General features: G+C 45.1%; 1 protein-coding gene across 1 annotated transcript in view; it reads left to right on the forward strand.

Moving 5' to 3' along the window:
• The window catches only part of PDIA5 (protein disulfide isomerase family A, member 5), a 136,087-nt gene that overhangs the window by 81,408 nt on the left and 27,448 nt on the right, over positions 1 to 27,231 (forward strand). The window contains exons 8-11 of the mRNA XM_006869361.1: positions 694 to 761; positions 6,950 to 7,041; positions 7,132 to 7,203; positions 19,355 to 19,491. Of these exons, the coding sequence (XP_006869423.1) occupies positions 694 to 761; positions 6,950 to 7,041; positions 7,132 to 7,203; positions 19,355 to 19,491 (369 nt within the window). The remainder of the gene's footprint in view (positions 1 to 693; positions 762 to 6,949; positions 7,042 to 7,131; positions 7,204 to 19,354; positions 19,492 to 27,231) is intronic.

Here is a 27,231-nt window from a genome sequence, read left to right on the forward strand (position 1 = left end):
TCTGCTCCCATAAAGATTTACAGCCTTGGAAACCCTGTACAGGGTTGCTATGAGTCGAAACCGACTTCATGGCACATAACAACAACAATGGGCTTCTGGCATGGCGCTGTTAGGATCAGCACTAGACTGTGAACTACAAGGTCAGCAGTTCAAACCCACCAGCTGCTCCTCAGAAACCCTGCACAGGGTTGCTATGAGTTGGAACTGACCCAGCGGCACTAAAACAACAACAATGGTAACTGTATTTAACTTTTGAGAAGCCATCAAATAGTTTTCCACAGCAGCTGTACCATTTTATGTCCCCACCATCAACAAGATGGATTGACACATTGGCTGCCAACGACGGGCGGCTGGAACACAGCAATGATTGTGAAGATGTTGTAGGACCAGGCAGTGTTTTGTTTGATTGTCCATAAGGTCTCTATGAGTTGGAACCAACTTGATGGCATGTAATAACCATATATAAGGGCTTCAGTGTCTCTACATCCTTGCCAACACTTGATGTTTTCCTTTTTTTTTTTTTTAATTTAATCTTGCTATCCGGAGGTTCCTCCTGTTGCTTTTTTGTTCTCAGATTCTGGGGCTGTCCTGGGCTTCGTGAGGCAGATGAGTGTTTGTGGGTTAGAGGTAGAGAGCTGGGGCCCAGCCATCACTGGTAACCCCCTTTGTTTTCTCTTCTGTCTATGTGACCAGGGTGCAGCATGTGCAAGAGGATAATGCCGCATTTCCAGAAGGCTGCCACCGAGCTCCGCGGCCATTCCGTAAGTGAGACACTGGGTACTAGACCAGGCCAGTGTCCTCTGACTTCCCTTTCCCACCTGGAGAGATGGCGGGAGGAGGAAGGGAACAAATTTTGAAACAGTGAGGAGAGTGATGAGCACATACCGTACCGATACCAGGAACCTGCTACCAGGGCCGTTTCTGAAAGGAAACCCTGCAGCTGGTTGAGAGACCTGTAATGTTTCTGTGAAAGTTGAGAACTCCACAGAGTTTCTGGGACCAGGAGTTTGGCCCAGAGGAAAGGCCAAGAAACCAGCAAGAATCACGCAGCATGCTGCCTGGGGGCCAGAGGCCAAGAACAGACTATCAGGAATCTGGAATTACTGGGGTTAGACTCCCAAGGGGGGCTGAGTCAGATACTGGGGAGCTCTGTGGCAAAGATAGGGGCACAGTGGCATCAGTGTTGGTCCAGAGCACTTAGCAGTTAGACTTCCCCAGGTTCTGTAGTTCCTGTGAGGTGGGAAAATAGCAACCATAGCAGAAAGAGGCAGGTGCCAACAGCTTGTTGTTAAGTACCGTCAAGTCGATTTCGACCCATAGTGACCCTATATAGGGTTTCCAAGGAGTGACTGGTGAGCTTGAACCGCTGACCTTGCGAGTCAAACAACTTTGCAGTCTGGCACAATAACCCACAGCGCCACACCAGGACTCCCACAGAGAGTTGGAGACCCGCAAATGCAGGCATTCTCTAAAGAAAACGTGTAGGGAAATGGGAGTCCAGCCAGAGGAGACAAGTGTGTCTTAGGGAGGCCCACTTTTGAGGGGCAGAAGGAGGAGGCGCAGACAGAGAAGTAGGAGGATCCAGGAGAGGTAGGTAGGAGGGAGGCCAAGTCTGCTGAGAGGAGGGCCAGGGTCATTGAATAGTGACCTTCCCTGTTTCCTCCATACTGCCACACTTTTTCCACGTGCCCATCCATTTCTACAGTTTTCCTGAGTAGCAAAGGGCTTTCTTTCTTTTTTTATCCCCTGTCAATTTTTTTGGTGGCAACTGAGAAACAAGTGCTGGCTGACTTCTCTGTGGAGCATGAGAAAATCCATACGTCTTTAATGAAAGGTTAGCAGAAGGACTCATCCTGCTGGAGCTGGCCAAAGTCCCTCCTATTAAGGGAGTTCTGAGGTCTTGGAACTCTATCATGGTCTTTATGGATCAGATGAAGTTGGTGATTAGTTCAAAGCCAACTTAAAACGTTTACATGGCAGCACTTGGACACGGGGGTAGCCCTACTAGCCAGCTGCAAGATTGAGTTTCTGAAGACAGAGGCTTTTTCTTCTGACCTCATTCTGGGAGGGACCAATGTCCTGCTTGTTTCTCACTAATGCATTTTTAGTAACTTGCCTGGAGATATTTGGCTGTGGGGCACATATACATCACTCTGGGGAAATGTCACTTCACATTTTGGGGACTCAAGAGATAACCATATTTTAAGATTATTTTGCCTGGAGTGAAGACTTAATTACCCAGTGTCCTTCCTACCTACATCCGCTTACTTAGAAAATGGCCCTGCTCAACTCCTAAACACTTTGGTGCAGTGGAAGGTAAACAGTGTTCCATTTCCAAATAAGATCGACAATAATCCTTGCTGGCCTGACCCCAATAGAAAATGATTAGATGCTAGTCATGTGCTCCGTCCAGTGACTCTCAGTGCCACATCCTTTCAGCCCACCCCACCGCCCACAGAGCTTGTCCTGGCCACGTACTGCCCGGTAGTGCCATCTCTGCATCTGTCTCAGATCCCTCTGCTCCCCATTTGATGATAAGTGTGGCCTGGCTCTCCCACTGCAGAGTTAGCATCCTGAGCACAGCAGCTGAATTTGATCTATCTCTGCTTCTGCCACACATAACACAGGTCCCTGTGAGCACCTGCTTTCCACTCCTGGGTGGGTTTTAATTTTAAGCTATATATCTACATGAAAGTGATATTCAAATCTTTAGTTATTCAGGGCAGAGATAAAGTGGGAAGAACAATTGTGGGACGGGACCTCCCCACTTGGCCCTGAGCTCACAGGATCAACCCTGAGGATAACTCAAGTTAAACATACCTGCTTCTCTTGCCTTGAGCCCAGGTCTAGAAATACAGAAATACCCCCTCCCAGTTTCCAAGTCAACATTACAGAAAAGGTAGTGGGGTTGACCCAGTACCTGGAGAACCTTGTTGGTAAGTGTAAGGCTTATGTGTTATGTGAACTCCTCCATTTGTTTTTTGCTTTTGCATTTTCTTGCTTGGGACTTGTTTTGCTCCCTTTTCCCCATACCTTCTGAGAAAAGCATCTTAGGAAATTTCCGACCTTTTACCAGCTATGTATACGGGGTGGGTCCTGGCCACAGGACCTATACCCAGCTGTGTGGAGGCCTTGGGAAGCCTGAGCTTATGGTGCAGTGGCAGCAGCAACTCCATAGAAACCAGTGACAGGGATAGAGGCATCTGGTGACCAGAGATAGCAGTTTTTCCCTGCCTTCACACACAGCAGAGATAGTGCTAACGAATGGGCTGCTAGTCTCCAGAAATCAAAAACTTCCATGTACCCCTCCTGAAATCCAGCTGGATTAGCCCCTTCTGTCACCTCCTCATTGCTGTCATCTTTGGGCTCTTTTTGGCGGACCATGTCTGTGGCGAAGGTCAGTAGTCTTCCTGTAAAGGTTTCTTGGGAAGTGGCCAGTCTGATGATGCCATTTAGGGAAGAGCCAGGCCAGGTCAGGATGCACAGCCTTTGCCATTTTCTAATCTCGGACCTGCCTGTCTTTTGCTGTTATTGACATCTGGTGATTCATCAGCATCTGTCCCATGTACTCCTGCTAATTTGATATCCTTTTCAGTGGCCTGCTGCTCCCTGTCTTAGGGCAGCCGTCAGAATGAGCCCCGTCTCCATCTGTCTGCTTTTCCCAGCCTTGCCAGTTATCGATGGCCATGCTGAGCCTGTGAGCTTTTCCCAGTCTTTGTTAACCTTGGCTCTGATGGACCAGTCTTGATGAAATAAACATGGTGCTATGGATAAGACGTTGGGACAGATTCGTACAGCTCAGTATCTGGTGTCAGGAGACCTTGAGCAAATGCCTTAGAAACTCAGTTTCCCCTGTGTGAACTTCAGGCAATAATTGCAGCCCTACCCACCTCACTGGGTTGTTCTGTGAGGGTCACGTGGACTCCACCACTGCCCTGCACATGCAGGTGCTCCCACGGGTCTGCTTTCCACCCTCTCTTCTTTCTTATTAATGCATTGGAGCAAGGACCAGCCACTGTGCTTTCCTTGTTTTGTTTGGGTTTGATCCTCAGTGATTGTTATCTATGTCCATGTTGTTGGTAAGTGCCGTTGAGTATAGCAACTCTATAGGGTTTCCAAGGAGCAGCTAGCAGGTTAGCAGTCCAGCGCTTACCCTATAGCATCAAACCAGAACTCAACTTTAAAGAATGTAACTCTGTATGACTGGAAGGGATAAGGGCTCACCCTGCTCAGGTATGGTGTTTATAACTGATGACTTCTACAAAGAAAAGCCCTCTTTCCCCAAAGTCACATGTCCCGGTACACAGGTTGGGACTTCCGCCTGTCTTTTGGGGAGCACAGTTCAGTTAGTCCCTAACAATGGATCTGTTTTCAACGGTGGCCAAGAGATTGGGAGTGAGACATCCCAAGCCAGGGGAGGTCAGAAAATCACAGCATGTGTTCTAGAAATGTGAGCAGCAGAAGAGAAGCTCATGGGACTATTAAGAAAAAGAGCTGATTCATTTTGAGTGTCATAGATGTCCACATGAATTACCTCACCTAATGTCTATGTGAGGTGGCTTCAGATGACGAGTTAAGAGACACACAGAAAATACTTGTGCTAGAAGGGGAGTCAGGATTCAAACCCACACCTCTGTTCTGGTATACCCCTACTGTGGCACACCACCACTGTGCTCTCCAAGTTGTCTTAGGAAGCAATGATCCAGCCCCCTCCCTGTTTTAGAAAGCTCAGATGATCTCATTTCTAAAGTCCAGACTCTAGCCAAGTACACAATAACAAATTTTGTAAGAAAGAAGGATGCAGAATGGAGGAGGTAGGAACCAGAAAGGCTTTGTGTGTGGGATTGGACTTGGCCCTGTATTCAGTGGGATGGGAAGGTTTTGTTCAGAGAAGTGATGTAATGACAGAGGAGGATTTAGGAGACAGTCTTGCGGTGAATGTGCACCGACACTGGAAGATCAATTAGACATAAAATAGTAGCTTCAAAATAGGCAGATGTTACTGGAACAGGCTGCTGAATCAGTCTGGGGGCAATGAGCAGAGAGGACTTTTAGAGGGTTCTAGGACTTCTAGTAACTTCTATCACACACGCTTATTCTTTCTGTATTCCTCGCAGCATCCCAAAATGGCTGGGATAAAACAAATCAATGATTTACTGTTGTTAATTGTCGCTGAGTCGGTTCTGACTCATAGCGATCTTATAATGCTGCTGGTGAGTTTGAACCGCCAACTTTGCAGTTCAAACTGACCTTTTGGTCCACTGCTTTATCTCATATAGTGCCACACGTAGCAAGCATTCATTGTGTGCCTGCTGTATGCTAGGCATTGTACTATAAGTACTTGAAACAGTTGGAAAGAACTGTTTAGATTCTTCTAGGGTTGAAGAGGCCAGGGTCGCAGGTGGCTTTCATCACCAGAATGAACCTTGATGATGTTAAGCACCAGTTTTGTTCTAAAAGCGCATTCCATTATCTGAAGAATCCTGGGATCATCCCATCCCCACGTCTTCCAAACAAGGAGCCTCAGTCAGGTGAGTGGCTTGCCCAAGGTCATACAACTCATGAGTGGAGGCAGCCTTCAGATACCAAGCTCATTGTCCACAGAAGCCCTATTTTCCTTCCTGTGCATCCTTCTGTGCTGTTGATTAAAACTCTTCTTCCTGGGTTTCTTCTCTGTGCTTCTGTTACTTGTAGCTCTGTCCCCCATCCCTTCTATGCTACCCTGCTCTGTGTCTAGCCTTTTCTCTCAACTTTCTCATAAAAGCAGAGCCAGGTCCTCACTCCTGGCACCTGTGTACCTGCTTTAGAAGAGGAAGAATATTAAGAATGTCTTAGTTACCTAGTGCTGATATAACAGAAACACCATGGGAGGGTTGTTTTATAGAATAGCAGTGTATTTTCTCAAAGTTCAGGAGGCTACAAAGTCTGAGTTCAGGGCACGGCTCCCAGTCAACTCTGCGGGAAGACACCTTTCCCTCTTGACATCTGAAGCCCTGGTTCCTTGGTGGTCTTTGTGACATCTCTTGTCCCTCATTTGTGCTTGCTCATCTCTGCCTGTGTGGCCCTTATGTCAGTTAGGAGTGATTGGGTTCAAGCTACGGCCTGGTTAGCCTAACACAGACACCCTAATTCCAAACAATTCCCAAGCATAGGGGGTCAGGATTCTAACACATACTGTGGAGGACACAGTTCTACCCATAACAAGGCGACTGTATTCTAGGTTGCTCTTAGTCCTTAGCTGTGTCATCAGAAATGTGGTAAAATGAGTAGAATTCTCCTTTTAAATTCAGGGGTGTCGGATGCGTGAACCCCTGGATCCAGAGCATGTTCACAATTGTGAGACTTCAATCAAGCCAGGCTGTTGGTGACGGCCACATACAGGTGTTCAGAGCTGGAGAGGTAGAGCAGGGTCTGGAGGGAAGAGAACTGGGCAGGTGTGGAGGTGAGTCACCACGGAGGAGCCTCAACAACCTCACATCAATCACATGAGCTGTACACCAAGCCACGTGGACAGACTGAGGACAGGCCAGGAGGGATCCAGGAAGATGTCTAAGGATAGGTAGTGTCCCCAAAGCCACTTATTGCCGTAACTAAGGAGAATAGGACCACCTGGGTAGACAGGGACAGAGAGAAAGATAAAATAAGTACTTTAGGACCAGTTTGAACTTGGTAGCTGGCCCAGGTTTCTTCCTGATCCCTCAGAACTTTTTTTTTCCTCTGGAATGGTTATTCCAGTGGGGCAGGCAAAAGAGTAACCCTGTATGTAAGCCCCCAAGTGTGGCTTCTCAGAGCTCCGTTATTAGATTCCCAGCTTGCTTAGCTCGCCCCTCTGGCCCCGCAGCCCCTTGGTTGCACATCAGTGTACCTGCAGCATTTGGACAGGCAGCTGATGGACAAGATGAGTATCTGAGGGCCAAGATTAGGCAAGGCTGTTCTCTCTCTCCCCCAGGTGCTGGCTGGGATGAACGTCTACCCCTCTGAATTTGAAAACATCAAGGAAGAGTACAATGTCCGCGGTTACCCCACCATCTGCTACTTTGAGTAAGTCCCCTGCCCCCCTCTGCAGGGCATCTCCCTCCCTGATGGCAGGTGTGTCCCTGCTGAGCCCTCCTTATCTCTCCACGTTCACAGGAAAGGGAGGTTTCTGTTCCAGTATGACAACTACGGCTCCACCTCTGAAGACATTGTGGAGTGGTTGAAGAAGTAAGTCAGCCATTGGCTTCAGGGGCCCAGAGGGAGGGGCTTCTGCTGGCCTAGGGTAGTCCCAGGCGTTGCAGGGCTCTGGTTGGAGATGAGGAGGAGAGGGGACTGTTTGTTATACTGTCTTCTCAGATGGTTGTGGGTTGAGTCTAGGATGGCATGGGGAGCTCTGTGAGTTTAGGGTGCAGGACCTTATGAGGATTTGGTATGGATGTGGCCCATCATGGCTGGACCCTCACCGACATGTTGAAAAAGAAGTCCATCTTGTCTCCCACTTCCCGGGAGTGGAAGAGGGGTCACTGAGCCTGCCAGCTCTGCTGAAATAGGAACTTTCTGAAATGTTCTCAGATCGACTTTTCCTGTGCACTCTCTCTGATTGTTTGAGGTGTTTCTCACCCAGAGTGACAGGTTTGAGAGTTTCCACAGCAGGTATCTCTGAAAGCAGAATTGTTGATTGAACTTAAAATCTAAGCACAAAGCTGTAGTTGGTGCTAGGAAGCTGCCAAGAAATACTCTATTGCCTTAGGTTCGCAGAGTGCCTTACAGGTCACCCTGCTCCATCTGACTGATCCTCCCTCCTAGCAGTCTGTGACCACATTTGATAAGAGGAGCCTAAGATTTGATCCTTATACAGCCCACCTCCCACCCCCTTGATCACTACTGCCCTCACCTGGAACCCGAGCCCTGCTCCTTCCTGCTCCCCCACTCCCCTTCATTCCTGCCTTACCAATGTCTTAGCATGTCACCCTTCAAAGCTGTCCCTGCCCAGCCCTCACCTCTCACCTGCCGCTGCTGCCCTTCCCCTTCTCTGCCTGTTCTGGTTATTTGTGTACAGCCCTCAGAATAATCTCTCACATCTCAGTGGCTACGCTTCGTGACAGATAACATGTGCAGCATTTCAGTGGGTTCTGATTTTCTTTCAGAGCAGCCCTATTGACAGGAGAGGGAACTGAGGCATGATCCCCTCCCCTCAGACAGCTCCCCACCATTGCATTGGGCCTCCTCTGTGTTCTGGTCTGAGCAGTCTCCCTGTCTCCACCAACCATCAGCGCTTCAGATACTTACTGGCATGATTGATGTCCTTAGGGACATGAAAAACCGGTATCTACAGATAGGGATGTTGCAAATGTGTATTTTTAGCATGGGAAAGGAAGGTGAATTTTGTGCAAAAATAAAACAAAACAACAACAATAACAAAACAATCAGATTTCTAATGGTTGAAAATCTGTCTTCTGTTTCTCCCAGGAGTTTGGGAGATGAAACATGAGATACCACCATGTCTGCATAGCTTCTTTCTTTTTTTCTCTGAAGCATTTTCACATCTCTGTCCTCATCTATTACCTCATTTCCAGTTCCTGCCTGAGAAGGCAGCTCCCCATTATCATGTATTCATTGTCTTAACCTGGGCCTTCGCTTTCCTGTTTTCCGGTTCCATTCGATAATAAGCCTGTCCTCTCCTCCAGCCAGACACATCTCGCTCTGCCTTGGGAGGTTTCAACAAATAGCAATCTCATTTGTCACCGGAGCATAAAAATCTGTCTGCTTCCCTCCCCCTTCTCTAACCTTTTCTGTTTTCAAAATCCTTTCAATCTTTTTGGAAGGATAAGGTTTGTTTGTTGCTGTTGATGCTTTGTTTTGTTTTTTTGTGTTTTTAAAGTGTTTAGAGTTGCTTGCTAACCTAGGCAAGGTGGTCACATCAGTGGAGGTTGGGAGACAATGGAGGATGTCTCCCCACACCTCTGTATTCCCACTCCCTCCCCTCTGTGTTTAGCCCCAGTCTAGCTCCTGTACAGATTCTGCTCTGGCCTCCCTAATCCCATGGGGCCTCCAGATCCTGCTCCTTCACACTTCTCACCTCTGTTCTCTTCCCTCCCGTGTGGAAAAACCTTGTAGCCTCTTGTGCATCTTTCATTTTCACAGTGAGATCATTGATGGGCCCATTCCTGGGAAAGGGTGGGAAGGGGAGCAGCTGGTCTCCCTAGGTAGCCTCCCACTTGTGAACACTGTGTTGGGGGCATGCTTTGGCAGGGATGGGTGAGAATAGCCACCTCCTGATGGGCCTGGGGCCTTGAGTGAGCCATCTAATCTCATGTCCCATCAAGAGTTAGTAAGGTGCTAGGTTCTCTACAGAAACAAGGTGCCTTAGGCTTCTCTAGTGAGGTATTTAGAGATATGTATTCAAAAGAGAGACATTGATTTACTTCAAGGAATTGGCTCCCATGATTGTGGGTCCTGGCAAGTCCAAAATCTACAGGCCAGAGTCAGACTGGAGATTCCAGTAGGCTGGTATCCCAAGAGCCTATAGGTCAGGTGATGGGAAGAGAACAGAATGAAGAGTAAGTTCTGTGATAATATCTATTTATAAGAGTTTTTTTGAGGCAGAACACACCCTATGGAAACTCCTTTTTCAACTGATTGATTTCTTACATTGCATTATGCAAGCTGAGTGCATAACATTGCATTAGATTACATTATGGAACAACTAGACTAGTGTTTGGGCAAACCACTAGGAACCATAGCCTATCTAAGTTGATAAATAAGTTGAATCATTGTACAAGGTCACTGCTCAGCTAGTTGGTTTAGTTTTTTTTTTTTAAATCATTCCTTATTTTAGAAATACTCAAGTAGGATATGCTCATTATAGAAAAAGCTTTACAAATAAAAAGTCCCCCACTATATCAACAAGATAACATGCTATAATATTTTGGAAACTCCCTACCAAATTTTTCCCCATACATGAATGCAATACTCCTGCACCTGGCTTTCATGTACCAGGTATACTAAGTCTTTCCTAGTTTTCCCCACAACTCCTGCTTCCATGCTCTTGCTCTCTAGATGTCTCCATCAACCTTTGGCTACTCATGATCTGGGTGAATCCAGCATGATTAATTCTCCAGATGACTTTGACTTTCAGACCCCAGGAGAGAAAATTTAGACCCTGTCCTTCCACTTTGGTGGACCAGGTGAGGGTGGGGATGATCTGACACAGGACAGAGTCCCTGGTTTCAGAGTGTGTTAGGGCTCTGGGGTTCCTGCGCTGATCACGTTGGGTATGCTTTTCCCCTTTCACTTTGGGGCATGCACCTGGTGGACACATTGAGGAAAACAGATTTGGTTTCACATTCACCTCTGAGCAGATTTCATGTCAGTGAATTGGGCTAGGCAAGTCGAGGTGTGGTATGTAAAGGGGAATCCGTTTTGGCCTAGCCATCCATTTCTGGCTGAGTTTTGCGCCAGTGTCTTTTTATACTGAAGCCAAACACACAGCTTTCTTGACTCCTCATGATTGCAGTGCTATCTTCTCCTGTGTGGCAAGTGCATCCCTCTCAGACAAAGATCTAATCTGTGTGAACCAGCAAGGCTGAGAGAACCCGGGAAACCACTCTCTCCAAACTGAAGCAGAGTTACAGGATTGGAAGAAATTTAAAAGTGATTGAATCTCCTCCAGCACCTTCCCTTTTAATCTTTGTGCCACTTCTAGAATAGAAGTATTTAATTCAGCCTAGCTTAAACCCCGTAGTAACAAAGGACTTGACTTGTTTTAATATCTAGGGAAGTTTGGATAATACTTGATAAATGTATAAAGCATCTCACATTGATTGCCTTTCTACCTAAGAGGCAGATAAAGAAAGGATTGTAAATGTGCTATCTTGTAGGCATTCTAAGTCAGGTGGTTGTTTGAATTCCTAGCACTGGTAAATGGGGGAACTAGAACTCAAATTCAAGTCTTCTAACTCCTAATGCTAGTTTCTTTCCTTCCCACCATGTGAGATGGAATGTTTTTACTTCTGTTGAGCTGAAGTCTGTCTCTCTGGAGGTTTCACTTTGGTGTTAGTGTTGGTTCTCCTCTTTGGGACCATAGAAAATAAATCTACTTTCTGAAATATTTGAAGAGCTTTACCGTGTTCTCCTGAGTCTCCTCCACTCCAACTTAGATACTTGCAGTTCCTTTAATCATTCTCTCATTCAGTAATTTGTTCAACAAACATATATTGGATGTGAGGTGCAGGAAGTTACAGAGAAAAGAAGAGACCTCCAGTCTTCAGGGAGTTCACTATTCAGTGGAGTAGTAGTAGTAGAGGTGTGTTTGAAGTAGGTTCTGACTCATAGTGACCCTATACAGGGTCCCCAAGGCTATAATTCATTATGGGAGGATATCAGTTTTACACTCATTGTTTCATTTCAATGATTATAATCACCTCCATACATCATTCTTCAACTGTATTTGCTTCTATTCCCTCTGTGTTTTGGGGGGATGTACACAAAAACACTCAGGAATATATAACCATTTAAACAACCAAAGGGCACATTCTGAAAGCCTGCCTCCTGGCCACCAGCACACAGCCTTTCTCTTTCCATGAGTCTAGAGTCCTCAGCTACTCTATCTCTCCATGTCCTCATCTCTGTCTCCATCTCTGGTGTCACTGCTTCTCTGGATAGGATCCCACATTCCACTCATGCTCTTCTCCCTTGATGGTCCTAGGGTCCTCTGTTCCCTGACTGTAAGATTAACTACTCCCCCCTTTTTATTACAAAACTTCTACCTTTACTGTTGTGACAATCGAAATTAGTCATAACAATTACTCACTGTTTAATCATAAGAATGTTATCCCATCTCCTTTCACCAGACCCATCTAGACAAAATGAAAACTAGTCAGTGGAGATTCTACCTTCCCTCCGCACACGCTAAAACTAAACTCCCTCTTGAAAACTTTTAAGCCGGTCACTTGGTGACTTTTTCACCCCTTCATTTTAGGTAGCCAATGTCTAAGTTGCCCATCCCTATCAACCCTGTGTATAGAGGGGATAGGATTGATACTTGATGTGAAGACTCCTTCCTTCTCAGTATTTTGAGCTACTACATCCATAAGTATAGGTTAAGTTAATAAAATTGTAGCAATTTGCACTTGTTTCCTTTATCGATCCTCTTGCCTCTTCAGGTGGGTAATACCTAAAGTGAGGGACAAGATCTGAGGACCTGGCTGCCCCAGCTTTCCACTCATCCCCCTGTTTTCAGCCTCATGTTACCACTTCTTTCAAACAAGCAAGCGGAGCCTCAAGCCTCTGGAGTCTATACCTTTGCACATCTGTGTGGTTCTTGGTCTCTCTCCCCATAACACACTCCTAGCATGCAGATTTCTGTCCTCCTCTTTATAAAGTCAGATTTCTAGCTTCTAAAATTGTGCTGATCTCATTTTCTGCTGTTGTATTCTCTTCTCTTCTTTTTCATTTAATGGATTCATACCTCTTTTTTAAAAAAAATAAAAATAAAAAATCACCTGTCCTGTTACTTTAGTGGTTTTTGAGGAAACAATATTCTGTCCTATATATAAGCTAGAAGTTTCTCAGGTTTTTTTCATATGCTTGTACTACAGCTTTTCCATCCTGTGTTTATGCTGTTGCCAGATTACTCAACATTTATTTTGATTTTTGAATGGATTGTTGTTGTTGTTGTTAGGTGCCAATGCATAGTGACCTTATGCACAACAGAACAAAACACTGCGTGGTCCTGTGCCAACCTCTGTGCCTGAGCCCATTGCTGTTGCCAATATGCCAATCTACCTCATTGGGGGTCTTCCACTTTTTTGTCCAAGTCTCTGCTTTACCAACAATGATGTACTTCTTAAGGGACTGGTCCCCCCTGACAATATGTCTGAAGTGTGAGAGACAAAGTCCAACCATACTGGCTTCCAAGGAGTACTTCTTCCAACACAGATTGGTTTGTATGTTTGGCAGTCCATGGTACTTTTAATATACTTCTCCAACACCATAACTCAAATGCATTAATTCTTCTATGTTCCTCCTTATTCAATGTTCAACTTTCATGTGCATATGAGATTATTGAAAATACCATGGCTTGGGTCAGGCCCACCTTAGTCCTCATACTGACATCTTTGCTCTTGAACACTTTAAAGAGGTCTTGTGCAGCAGATTTGCCTAATGCGGTACGTCGTTTGATTTCTTGACTCTTGCTGCCATGATTGTTGATGGTTGATCTGAGAAAAATGAAATCTTTGACAACTTCAGTCTTTTCTCTGTTGATGAGAATGTTGTTTACTGGTCCAGGGGTGAGGACTTTTGTTTTCTTTACGTTGAGGTGCAACCCATGCCAAAGGTTGTGGTCTTTGATTTTCATCAGTAAGTATTTTAAGTCCTCTTTGTTTCTAGCAAGCAAGGTTGTATTATCTGCACATCGCAGGTTATTAATGAGTCTTCCTCCAATCCTGATGCCACATTTTTCTTCATATAATCCAGCTCTTGATTATTTGCTCAGCATACAGATTGAATAAATATGGTGAAGGAATACAACCCTGGCCCACTCCTTTCCTAATTTTAAATCATTCAGTGTTCCCTTGTTCTGTTCGAACAACTGCCTCTTGGTGTATGTACAGGTTCCTCATGAACACAATGAAGAGTTCTGGAATTCTCCACAATGTTATCCATAGCTTGTCATAATCCACACAGTCTAAAAAGCCTTTGTTTAGTCAATAAAGCACAGGTAAACATCTTTCTGGTATTCTGTGCTTTCAGCCAAGGTCCATCTGATATCAGCAATGAGATCCCCTGTTACAAATCCTCTTCAGAATGCAGTTGAACCTCTGGAACTTCTCTATCAGTATATGGTTGCAGCCATTTTTAAATTATCTTCAGCAAAAATTTACAGCATGTGATATTAATGATATTGTCCCATAATTTCCGCATTCCCTTGGGTTACCTCTCTTTGGAGTGAGCATAAATATGAGTCACTTCACCAAGTGTTCAGTCAGTTCACCAGGTTGCTGTCTTCCAAATTTCTTGGCATAGATAAGTGAGTACCTCCAGTGCTGCATCCGTTTGTTGAAAGATTTCAGTTTGTAATCCATCAATTCCTGCAGCCTTGTTCTTTGCCAATGCCTTCAGTATCATGGGCTCTTGAGCATTGCTACCTCTTGAAAATGTTGAGCATCGACTGTTTCTTTTTGGTTCAGTGACTCTTGTGTATTTCTTCCATTTTCATCATTTTTTAAAAAGTTTTTATTGTGACTTGAGTGATAGTTTACAAGGGAGAACTTTACACTCATTTTTTATTGCAATGATTACAATCTCCTCCATGCATCATCATTCAACAGTATTTGCTTCTATTCCCTCTGTTTTTTTTTTTTTTACACAACACTCAGGAATATATAATCATTTAAACAATAAAAGGGCACATTCTGTAAGCCTGCCTCCTGACCACCAGCACACAGCCTTTCTCTTTCCATGAGTTTAGAGTCCTCAGCTGCTCCCCCTCTCCATGCCCCCATCTCTGCCTCCATCCCTGGTGTTGTTGCTTCTCTGGATAAGGTCCCACATTCTGTTCGTGCTCTTCTCCCTTGATGGTCCCAGGGTCCTCTATTCCTAGACTGTAATATTAACTACTCCCCCCTTTTTGTTACAAACCTTCTACCTTTACAGTTGAGACAGTCGCAATTGGTCATGATAACAATTATTCACTATTGAATCATAAGAATCTTATCCCCATCTCTTTTCACCAGACCCGTCTAGACAAGATGAAAACTATTCAGTGGGGATTCTTCCTTCACTCTGAAACTAAACTCCCTCTTGAAAACTTGTAAGCCAGTCACTTCGTGCCTTTATAGCCCCCATTATAAGTAGCCAATGTCTAAGTTGCCCGTCCCTCGCAGTTGGTATTTTGAGCTACTACATCCATAAGTATAGGTTAAGTTCATCAAATTGTAGCAATTTTACACTTGTTTACTTTATAAAAAAAAAATTTTTTTTTTTTTTAATATTCCTCTAGTCAAGTTCTCCTTCTATCTTCTTTTGATGCTTTCTGCGTCATTCAATATTTTGCAAATAGAATTCTTCAGTATTACAATTCAAGGTTTTCTTTCTTCATTTCCCTCAGCTTGAGAAATGCTGAGTATATTTTTCCCTTTTGGTTTTCTAACTCCAGGTCTTTGTACATTTCATTATAATATTTGACCTTGTCTTCTTGAGCTGCTCTTTGAAATTTTCTATTAAGCTCATTTACTTCTTCATTCCTTCCATTTGCTTTAGCATCTGTATGCTGGAGAACAAATTTTAGAATCTCTTCTGACATCCAGTTGGTCTTTTCCTTCTTTATTTGTCTTCTTAATGACCTTTTTGCTTTTTTTCTTATATGATGTTCTTGATGTCATCCCATACCTCTTCTGGTCTTTGGTCTTTAGGTTCTAATGCATCAGTAGTGTTCTTGAGATGATCTCTAAATTCAGGTGGGATATATTCAAGATCAGATTTCGGATTCCGTGGACTTGTTTTAATTTCCTTCAGCTTAGGCCTGAACAGTAGCATATGAGCAATTCATGGTCTCTTCCATAGTCTTCCACTTGTTTTGACTGGTGATATATGGTACTTTTCCATCATCTCTTTTCAGAGATGTCAATTTGATTTCTGTGTATTTCATCTGATGAGTTCCAGGTATATAGTTAGCTTTTATGTTGTTTTAAAATGTATTTGCAGTGAAGAAGTCATTGGTCTTGCAAAATTCTATCATGCAATCTCCAGCATCATTTCTATCACCAAGGCCATATTTTCCAACTACTGATCTCCCTCGCTGTTTCCAACCTTTGCATTCCAATCGCCAATGGTTATCAACACATCTTGATTGCATGTTTGATCAATTTCAGACTAAAGAAGTTGGTGGAATTCTTCAGTTTCATCATCACTGGCTTTAGTGGTTGGTGCATAAATTTTGAATAACAGTGGTATGAACTGGTCTTCCTTGTAGGTATATGGATATTATCATATCACAGACAGTGTTGTACTTCATGACTGCTCTTGATAAGTTCTTTTTGATAATGAATGTGACACCACTCCTCTTCAATTTGTCATTCCTGGCATTGTAAACCATGTGATTTTCAGATTCAAAATGGCCAATACCAGTCCGTTTCAGCCTAGGATATCAATGTTTATGCATTCCATTTCATTTTTGACTATTTCCAATTTTCCTAGACTCATACTTTGTACATTCTACCTTATGATTATTAATGGGTGTTTACAGCTGTTTCTCTTCATTTTGAGTTGTACCCCATCAGCAAATGAAGGTCCCAAAAGGTCCATTCGTGTCATCATGGTCAACTCTACTCTGAGAAGGCAGCTCTTCCCCGGTTGTATTTTGAGTGCCTTCCAACCTGAGGGACTCATCTTCTGGCACTATATCTGACAATATTCTAATGGTCTTCATCATGTTTCAGTATTCAATATTCTGATGCTGACAGTGTTCCACTGCTATTCTTAAGGTTTTCAGTGACTAAATATCAGAAGTAGTCTGTCTCTCCTTGTTCCTAGTCTGTCTTCATCTGGAAGCTCAGCTGAAACCTCTCCACCATGGTATTTAAAATACCCATGGCATAGCTTCCAGAATCGAGTAACACACAAGCCACCACAGGATGCCAAACTTATAGATAAGTGGTGGTTAAATAGATTATACTTAGGATATTTTGAAAAAACTAAAGATACTTAAAAAGTATAGATTGAACACTCTCACTCCTACCTGTTTTCTCCCTCCTACTTCCCCTCACAGAGTCCTGGTGTCGCATTGTGGGTTAATGTACTGGGCTGCAAAGTCAGTTTGAACCACAGGGTCAGTGGTTCAAGCTCACCAGCTGCTCCTTGGAAACCCTATGCAGGGTTGCTACGGTTTGGAACCAACTCAGTGGCACTTAACAACAGGTGTCCTGGTGTTGTGCTGTGGGTTAATGCACTGGATTGCAAAAGTTGATTTGAACCACAGGGTCGGCAGTTCAAGCTCACCAGCAGCTCCTCAGAAACCCTATACAGGGTCGCCAAGAGTTGGAACAAAATTGAAGGTACTTAACAACAACAGTCACCCTCACATTTCCTACAAACCAAAATCAAGCAAGTTGCTGATATATCTGACTCATGGCTGATTTTTCAGAAATAAATTGCCAGTCCTTTCTTCTGAGGTACCTATGTATGGTCTCATTTTGGTTAGCAGTCAGCATATTAACCATTTGTTCCCTCAGGGACCCATATAAGTAACAACTTTTCATTGGTTACTTATATGTTCTTAAAAGGATCCCTGGATAATACTTGGACTGTTAACTACAACGTTGGTAGTTCAAACCCATCAGCCACTTCATAGGAGAAAGATGAGACTGTCTGCTCTTGTAAAGATTTACAGTCCTTGAAATCCTACACTATAAATAGTGTTGGAATCCACTCGATGGCAGTGGTTATATGCTCTTAAAGTGTTTCTTTTTGTAGATGAAAGCAGATGTGAATACATGTTCATTAGCTCCTTTCTTAAGCAGAATTAGTAAACTATGCCATGTTCTCACATCTCCTGCCCTATCTCCCAGAGATGTTTCCAAGTCAGTGTGGGGAGAGAGTCCTTGCTCTTCCCCAACTGCACAGCTCTTTGTACTACCTGCCCCTTCCTGACAAATAGTCAGCAGCGAGCAGCGAATGCCTTTGAATATGCATAGCTTTGTATGTGTGCTGGTGTGTTGTAAAGATAAAATCCCTAATGTAGAAGGAGTCAGGGGAAGTTAGTGGTTTGAGCCCAAATGCAGGAGCCAAGATTTCATGGCGTTGGCCTGGGATTATTGTCTGACTGGTGGACTCATCTTGAAACTTGATTTAGCCCACTAGTCCCATCTAACAGAAGTATGGGATGAGAATGGTCTAACCTCTCCCTGCCACTCTTGAGTCTTGGCAACAGGGTGGCTGTGGACAGCTAGCTCCACACAGGCCACCTTGCAGCTGGCTATGGCCCAGGCAGCAACAAGGCCACCGGTGGGGCCCAGCCCCAGGGAGGGTTTCTGACCATGATGCCAAATCCAGGCTTCTGCTGTGAAAGGGGAGATGGGTATCACATCCATTGTGCAGGCCACATTGCTCTCTGATAAATTCTCCACCCCTGGCTGCTGGAACGTTTCATTTTTTTTTTTACTGTAGAATATCAAAAAGGCAGGGAACAATGGTTGTCTTTTTCACTTTCATTATTGTGAAGGGCTTTTTCAAAGCAGCAATTAAGGTGCTCTTGCAAAGGTGCTTGTGGCAGCAAAGCAGCAGGGAAATATGTCACCTGCAAGCTTGTTCTGAACTGTAGGGCAAGGGGTGGGGCACCACCGAGCCTCCCCTCCTCACAGCAGCTGATGGCAGCAACATTGACCCCAGTACTAGTTATTGCCCTCAGTCACTTCTGACTCACGTGTGTCAGAGTAGAACTGGGCTTTTCAGTGGCGGATCTTTCGGAAGTAGATCACCAGGCCTTTCTTCAAAGGTGCCTCTGGGTAGACTGGAACTCCCAGCCTTTCAGTTAGCAACTGAGCACATTAGTCGTTTGTGCTACACAGGGACTGAGGTCAATAGTTGTATGCAGTTATAGGTTGGAGAAACAGAAGTTAGGCAGCAAGCCCCAGGTTTTTCAGCCAGCAGGTAGTGGTGTTGGAATTGTGACTGATTTCAAGGCAGGCTCTTTCTGTTCCAGCGCTGCCTCTATGGGAACTAAGTTAACTAGGCCTCTGGATGGACTGTCATAGTGAGGGTACTGCCAGCCTTGCTTACACAGCTCCCGTGTCCCTCACTGAAACCCTCCACCCTGGCACCACCATGTAGCCAGCTTTCCTTTCCCAGCCCTCTGTGTCCTTCCCTGGCCCAGAGCTAGTCTTCCTCATATACCTGGCCTCTCTTGTCTCCCTCACTCCCTCGTCTGTTCCCACCCCCTGCAGCATTCTCTTCCTTCCCCCTCTCCCCTGTCCTGTGGAAAAATACTAAACACATCAGTGAGCTTTCCCCAAAGGTCATTCTCTGCTGTTGCTATTTGCTTGTACCAGTTTTTTGTAAGTTCCCAGATAGCTTGAGAAAACGAACAAACTCCCAAATTCCTAGGAGGAAGGGAGTTTTCATGAGCTGCTTAGAGAGTTATAGCTAAAAGTCCATTATTTGTAATGGAATATTAGCACAACACTTCTCTGGGGCTTTGAGGGGACAGTTCCTGCATAGTCCTTCCACCAGGGGACATTGTTTCTGGTTTGTTGAAGGCAGAGCCCCCTGTTGTGGACCCTGCCAAGCCAGCGGGGCTTTGTGTCCAGGGGGCTGGATTTTGTAAGGGCTGCTTAGCCCAGCAGCCTCCTCTGAGCTCTGCCTGTTTTTGGTCTTCCAGTCCGCAGCCACCACAGCCCCAGGTCCCAGAGACTCCCTGGTCAGATGAGGGCGGCTCCGTTTATCACCTGACCGACGAAGACTTTGACCAGTTTGTGAAGGAGCACTCCTCTGTCCTCATCATGTTCCACGCCCCATGTGAGTGGGACTCAGTTCCTCCCCTTCCACATCCTTCCCTCTCATAGAGTAGGATGGACACACTGCTTTGAGGCAAGAGTCTGGCTGAGCACCTACAGAATGCCAGGTCCCCATCCTGTACCACCATCCTAACTGTATAGAAGCCTGATGTGTCATTCAGAACTCAGGGAGACTCCTTCCAGAAAGGTCTGAGTTAGCTTCCTCTGCCAGCATGAAGGGAGAAATGCAGACAGAGTTTCCCGATCAGAGAGATACAAACTATAAGGTCCCACAGATATTATCCAGAGCAGTAAGTGCCCTCATCCTATAGGCATGAAAACCCAGGCCTCAAGAGGTACTGTATCTTTCCCAGAAGCAGTTGAGAGAGGTGGTGGGACCGGAGTTGGATCCCCAGAACACCTGCCTTCTACTTCACCTGGTTATACACCCCACTTCAGTGACCTCAGTGACCAGGGAAATCTGTCCTATGTATGCTGACAATGGCAGGAAGACCTGCGGCCCAGGACTTTTCTGGGCCAGGGTCCTCACCATTCTCATGGAGAATAGTAGGAGGGAGAGGTGGTCCTGGAGAGGTGAGTGAGGATCTTGTGAGAGCAAGAGGTGACAACCCTGGGGCAAAGAGTGAAGACACGTGGGTCCCCAGCATAGCCTGGGACAGGGTGTGTGTATGGTAGGAGGTAGGTAGGCTCAAGAGTTGCTTCTGTTTTCTTCTCATAGCCTCCTCTGCCAGCCCATTGGCCCCATGGTGGTGAGCAAGAGATGGTAGAGGAGAAAAAGCATGAAATCACTGCCTTAATGATCACGGGTCTGTGATGCCAAACTGCATGAGGGAAGTTAGTCTAGGCCACATGGACACATTTAATCCATTATTAAAGCCTTACTCACAAGAATCCTTGTGCCTAACAGCCATGCACCACCCAATGCTTACAAAGTGACTTCCCACACAGTCCTCGCCTGTATCTTGTTGTTAAGTGCTATTGAGTTGGTTCCGACTCATAACAACCCTGTATAGGGTTTCCAAGGAGTGGATGGTAAGGTTGAACCACCGACCTTGTGGTTCAAACCATCCTTGCAGTCCAGCACATGAACCCACAGCGCCACACAGTGCTGCAAAGTGGATATTATAAACCCCTTTCACAGATTAGGAAACTGACATACCAAAATGACACAAGTTGGTCCCCAGGCCTTGACTTTATTCCTCCTGAGGCCAAAGGCTCAGTGAAGTCTGGAAACACTAGGCCTTTGGCCTCAGGAGGAATAAAGTCAAGGCCTGGCCCCTGGTGCTTCGCCCACCCCCCAACATCACAGGAGTTTGGTTAGTCTTGGGATCGTCCATAATTACACCATTGCCATGAATTTCCCTAGTGCCTTCTTTCATATAAGTGCCAAATTTTCCAAGAGAATTCAAAGCAAAAGTATTCCCATGGCCCCTCTCCCTCTAAGTTTCTAGAAAATGGAAAAAAAAAATTTTTTTGTGAAGTTTTAAAGCTCCTCCAACCTCATGGGACCCCTCCTGAATGAAGTCAATGGGGACAGTACCCCAGGGGCATGTCACCTGACTCTGCTGGAGCCTCAGTGAGGGCATCCTTGCAGGTGGAGGCACCCAACAAACTGCCTGCCTTTTGGGGTTTGGTTTGTCTCTAGACCATTAGGGCTTAGAAATGGGACAAGATCTATATTAAGACCTCAGGAAGTTGATTCTTCCCTCTGCGGGTAGGACTGAAAGACAGAGGAAAGGCTGGAGTTGGGCCTGGAAGCAGTGGGGTGTGGGCTAAGGGGGCTAATACTAACAGTTGTCTGCATCCTCTTAGGAGCCCCCAGGGTAAGCGTATCTAGCCCAGCCAGGCTACATTGTGGTTGGCTCCCTAGCTAACACGTGCTCTCCTAGCCAGTCACAGAGTTGCTGATGGAAGCAAGTCTTGCAGGGACTTACACTGAGTCTAGAGCTGCAGTCTCCCTGCCTGCTTCTCTGTCCCAGCAGTAGACAGACCAATACCAACTGGCTGTCTTCAGTTCCATACTGGGGAAGCTCCCACAGCTTTTCAGACCTGAAATCCATTCCCACGTGTCTGTTCTTGTGATATGAGTGTAGAGAGCCCAGAAGAGTAAAGATCCTGGTTTGTGATTTAAGCGTTACACACGATGAAGAGTGTAGGAGCCTAGGTGGTACAGGGGTTGAAGTACTCCAGAGCAAACCAAAATAGGAGAAAGATGTGACAGTCTGCTTCCATTATGATTATAGCCTTGGGAACTTTATAGGATACTTCTACTCTGCACTATAGGGTGGCTATCAATAGGAATCAGTTCAACAGCAGTGGATTATTTGGGGTTGATAAAGAATGCATGCACTTGCATGTGTGAGCTGAGTACATATGTACCCTTTGAGAAATCTGGCGAGTTATCAAAAAGCAATGTGTGTTAGTTAGATTGCAATTGTTTATTACACTCCTTTTTTTAAACAATGCTGGTTGCAAAGTAGAAATATTTTTTACCCGTGTTCTTTTTGCAGTCTTAGATGATTAACTGATGCTTGCAGGATCCTGGGGCTGGGAACCTGGCTACTAGGCCCCTCCTACTCTCTCCCCCAATACATCTTTGGCCTCCTCTGAGCCAGAAAGGTCTTCCTCATCCTCCCGTCCCAACATTACCTATCAGGCATAGAGTAAGTGAAGTCATTCCAGGTCAACACCAGAGAAGGAGATTTAGAAATCAGCTGGCAGCTTCTGTTTTCCCTCATCAGTCATTGTTATTTATTTAGTCAACACCATCCTGGCCTAATCAGAGTCCTTTTTTTTTTTATTATAGTAAACTGAGTGATAGTTTACATGGGAGAACATCGACTTTACATCATCATTTCATTGCAATGAGTACAATCTCCTCCATGCATCATCATTCAACAGTATTTGCTTCCATTCCCTCTGTTTTTTGGGGGGTTTTTTTGGGGGGGTGGCTATACAAGAAAATTTATTATATATTCCTGAGTGTACACAAAAACACTCAGGAATATACAGTACCTTAAACAACCAAAGGGCACATTCTGCAAGTCTGCCTCCTGGCCACCATCACACACACAGTCCTTCTCTTTCCATCAGTCTAGAGTCCTCAGCTGCTCCCTGTCTCCATGTCCCCATCTCTTCCGTCATCTCTGGTGTCGCTGCTTCTCTGGATAAGGTCTCACATTCCGCTTGTGCTCTTCTCCCTTGATGGTCCTAGGGTCCTTGCAGAGTCCTTTTGAGGGGGTCTGATTTCAAATTTGGAAGTGTCCGAGCTTCTATAGGTGGGTTCTTCCTGTTAGGAACCCTGCGTTCTGTAATGAAGTGTCTGCCAGCCCCTCAGCCTTTGTGGCTTTTCTGTGTACACATGTATCTGCAGGTTTTATCTCTGCTTGACTGGCAGAGTGAGAGGAGTCGGGGCAAAAGCAAGAGGTTAAGCTTCCTGATAAACTGCCTGTTAAAGTTCCCGTCAGATGGGAATGGCTCTGCGCTAAATCATCATCTCTGTACACGTGCTGTCTCTGTTATCTAGGTCTTTAACCTGAGGAGGATGGAATGCGCATGCTAAAGTTGGAGCCCACATGAGTGAGCTGAGAGCAATCTGAGAGGCCTTAGTGTCTGTGGCTTTGTCCCTCAGGCTGGTGTGCTCCAAAGAACTCACTGGTGTGATTGGGGAGCTACTCCTGCAGCATTTCAGGGACTTAGAGGAAAAGTCAGGAGGACAGAGTCTGGCAGTGCTGTCTCAGTTTCCCAGGGGCAGACAAGGTGACACCAGGAATCAACTCTGAAATGTGGTGTCAATCCCAGGCTAAATAGTAGAGCAGGTTTAGAAACAGACCATTTTAGAGGCTTAGAAAAAAAAAAATCAATTTGAATCTGTCAGCATGATAGAACATAGATTCTACTAAGCAGAATTGCCAGACAAGCTCGGTGTGTTTCTTGGGTTAGGATGATTTGCTTGATGAATTAACATGTTCTTTTATCAAGACATCTCACAAAAGGAATGGGGTGTTTTTCCCACTGTGATGGGTCCTCTGAGGTAGAGCATCCACATGGTGGTTTGGGACCCCAACCTGTCCTGGTTAAACTTAGTTGGTGTGTGTGTGTTTTTCTAATCAGCAATGTTGTTAGTGCTGTAAAAAGCAAGGCTTGTTTCACATTTGCATGTGTTAAGAGTTAGTGAGTTAAGATTTTCAAAGTCTCCCAGAAAACTGAAATAAACCCACTGCCATCAAGTCGATTCTAACTCATAGTGACAGTATAGGATAGAATAGAATTGTCTATAGAGTTTCCAAAACTGTAAACCTTTACAGCAGTAGACAGCTGCATCTTTCTCCCACATAGAGACTGGTGGATTTGAACTGCCAAACTTGCAATTATCAGCTCCATGCTTAGCCCACAGTGCTCCAGGGCTCCTTAACAGACTGACATGGTGTTGTTGTTGCGTGCCATAAAGTCAGTTCTGGGCCATGGTTTGTTTATTCACTTAACCTGTTTACTGAAGGGCATCTTGGTTGCCTCCATTTGGGCCGGTTATGAATAAAGCTGCTATAATTATGAATAAAGCTGCTATAAACATCAGCATGCAGGCTTTAATGTAGATGTGCATTTTCACCTCCCTAGGAGTATGACTGCTGACTAGGCAGAGCTTCAGTGCCTTCTACCTCTGATGCTCAGTGTCATGAACAGGGGACACAGGCTGAGTCACAGTGCTGTAGGCCTCAGGTGTGCTGGCTTCTGTACTGCCACATCACCCTGAGAATGCAGGGTGAAGCTGAGATAGACAGCCAGGTTACCCTTTATGGAGGGCTGGACCATGAATGGGGGTGCTGGCCATGTACACAGTGCAGTGTGTGACAGAGAGCCTGGGCCCAGTGGCCCTCGCTGCCCGACTCTCCCATCGTCAGAGCTCCGTGCCTGTCCGCCATCTGGTCCTCAGTGTGGAGCCTGGTGAGGGTGTAGGAGGGAGCTTGCAGCAAGCAGTCCAGTTCTCTGTCTGCAAAGGGCATGTCAGCAGGCTGCTGCTGCTCCATGGTGCCTTTTGTTCCTTCCCACAGCATTGTGTATGAGAAAAGTCAATTGTACATTTTCCTCATCTTCCCTTGCTTTGCTTTGCTGCAGTAACATCAACACACCTCCTTACTCACCACATAACTCCAGCTCTGCTCTAGGCAGAGGAAAGACACCGTGCTATCATAATAGCACCTGAGAGGGGACAAGAAAGGAAGAAAGTTGGGCCCTGGGGATAGGTTTCCTCAGGAGCAGATGATTTACAAAGAGGATCATTTCTTTGCTGTGTCCATCTCCATGCTCCAGGTGCTAAGAACCTTCTCTTCATACCATTGCCCATTTTGTCTTCTTCTTCTTGACCTGAACTTAAGTTATAGATATTAATCTGTTTTCTGTGTTACAACGATTCCAGGTTTCTTGCTTGCTTTACCTTTATTTATAGTACCTTTCATTACACAAAAGCTTTAAGCATTAGTAGTCAAATCACAGCTATAGTATTTGTTGAGCATTTACTTAACTAGGAACTAGGTGCTATTAAAACCACTTTCCATATTTTTTTTTTCTTAAATGTTTTATTGTGAATTATGTGATAGTTTACATAGGAGAACATTAATTTCACATTCATTCTATCGTATATTGTCTCATTGTCATGGTTACAATCCCCTTTCCATATATTATTAACTCATTTAATCTTTACAACAAATCCTGTGGAGTAGGTATTACCATTATCCCACTTTGTTGTTGTAAGTGCCATCAAGTCAGTTCTGACCCATAGAGAACCTGTATAGGGTTTCCAAGGAGCCACTGGTGAGCTTGAACTGCCAACCTTTTGGTTCAAATGACTTTGCAGTCCAGCACATTAACCCACAACGCCACACCAGGACTCCAATCCCACTTTACAGATAAGGAAAAGGAGGAACCAAGAAGTCAAAAAACCTGCCAAAACTCATGTAGCCAGGATTCAAGCCTAGGCAGTCCAGTTTTGAAGGCCATGCCCTATCCATATAGCCATTCTCAGGCCTGCCTGTTTCTGTCCTGAGTTCTGGTTTCATGGACTGCTTAGGAAACCAATCCCTGGGATATATAAATGGAGCCTTTCAGTTCCTGGTGCCTTTTTTCCTTTATCCCTTTGGTTCTTTAATTCATCTGGATTTTTCATTTGTTTCCTGAGCCAGGTGGAAAAAAGGAATTTGATTTTCTTTCTTTGAAATGTTTCCCCCTTCTACATTTTTTCTTTTCCATTTTCCTTTAACATTATCTTGTATTTTCTTATGATATTAAAAAAAAATACTTTCTAAAGGCTTTTTGTGGCCACATAATATTCCATTGTATGATAGTGTCATAAATTACTTAACCTGCCCCATCATGTTGAAGGTTTGGGTTGTTTACCATATTTCTCCACTATAAATCATGCTGCAGAGAACACATTCATGCATACATATTGTCCACATGTCAGATTATTTTCTTAGGATGGGAGCCTGGAAATAAAATGTTAAAAGCTTGTTATCCACACTTGGACCAACACAAAGAGCCAGGCATCTCTGACTTTGCATGAGAAAGGGGCTGGATGCAGGTCAAGGGTGGGTGTCTCATGCCAGCTTTGGGATGTATGAAAAAAAAAAAAAAAGCCATTTGCCATCAAGTCGATTCCCACTCTGGTGATCCCTTGTGTGCGGAGTAGAACTGCACTTCATAGTGTTCTCACTGGATGGAGTCAAGTCAACACTCTTTTGTATACTAGTGCAGCTCTTTGGTTCCACCCAGGAACTCTGGTGAAAATCTTGGAAGAGTCCTGTGGTCTCCTCAAGTGTTCCAGGTGGCACAGGGGTGGACAGAACACCAGACTCCCCTAGAGTCCTGGGTGCTGCCCCACCCCACTACCAGGTCTTATAGCTTAATCTGTGTTCTGGAAACTCCCAGAACACCAGGCTGGCCCCAAGAGCCAGCCTGTAATAAAATCCAAAGTATAATTGAATGTAATGGAATCCAAAGGAATCTGAGGCCTTGGGGTTGATGGGAGGCCAACATTCCCACAACCAGAAGAGAGTGTGATGGAGGAGTTGATGTGCGGCCTCTGTACTAGGTCATGAAAACCAGTGTAAGTGCACTTACACAGATGATAAAAACCCCAACAAGGAAGTTTGGCAATAAAACTTAATGGCCTGTCAAATCACAATCAGTACACTAAAACACAGCAAGCTGGAGTCCTGCTCCCCACATCCAGCCTTCTGCCTCTGACAACCAGGGGCTCCCAGGATGACAGGCTGGGTTTCAGGGATGAAGGGATTCACTAAGCCCCACCAGCTAATAGGGAACCTATTTGCCTCCCAGCAGGGCAGTAACCTCAAAGGGCCAGAGCCTGACAGAGGTGACATTGTAGGATAAGCACTGGACCACAAGGTCGGTTTGAACCTCAAACTCACCAGCAGCTCCTTAGAAACCCCATACAGGGTCACTATGAGTTGGGACTGACTTGATGGCGCTTAACAACAACAATATTTTCTGACTAGATGAGAGGTAAGTCATTTCAGTGGGAACTCAAGACCAGGGACTAGAACCAGAGGTGTGCTCCTTCAGGAAGGGCCTTGTTCATCAGGACAGGGAGGGGAGGGTGACCAGAAGTGGGTATTAGGGCTTAGAAAAACTTTAGGGTAAGATCCTCATTCTAGTCCCATTTCTGTGTTCATGAAGGTTCTGGGTTTGCCACTCCGTCTCCTAGAGCCACAGTTTTCTGGTC

Source organism: Chrysochloris asiatica, unplaced genomic scaffold (genome assembly GCF_000296735.1).
Source record: "Chrysochloris asiatica unplaced genomic scaffold, ChrAsi1.0 scaffold00130, whole genome shotgun sequence".
Taxonomy (NCBI): Eukaryota; Metazoa; Chordata; class Mammalia; order Afrosoricida; family Chrysochloridae; genus Chrysochloris; species Chrysochloris asiatica.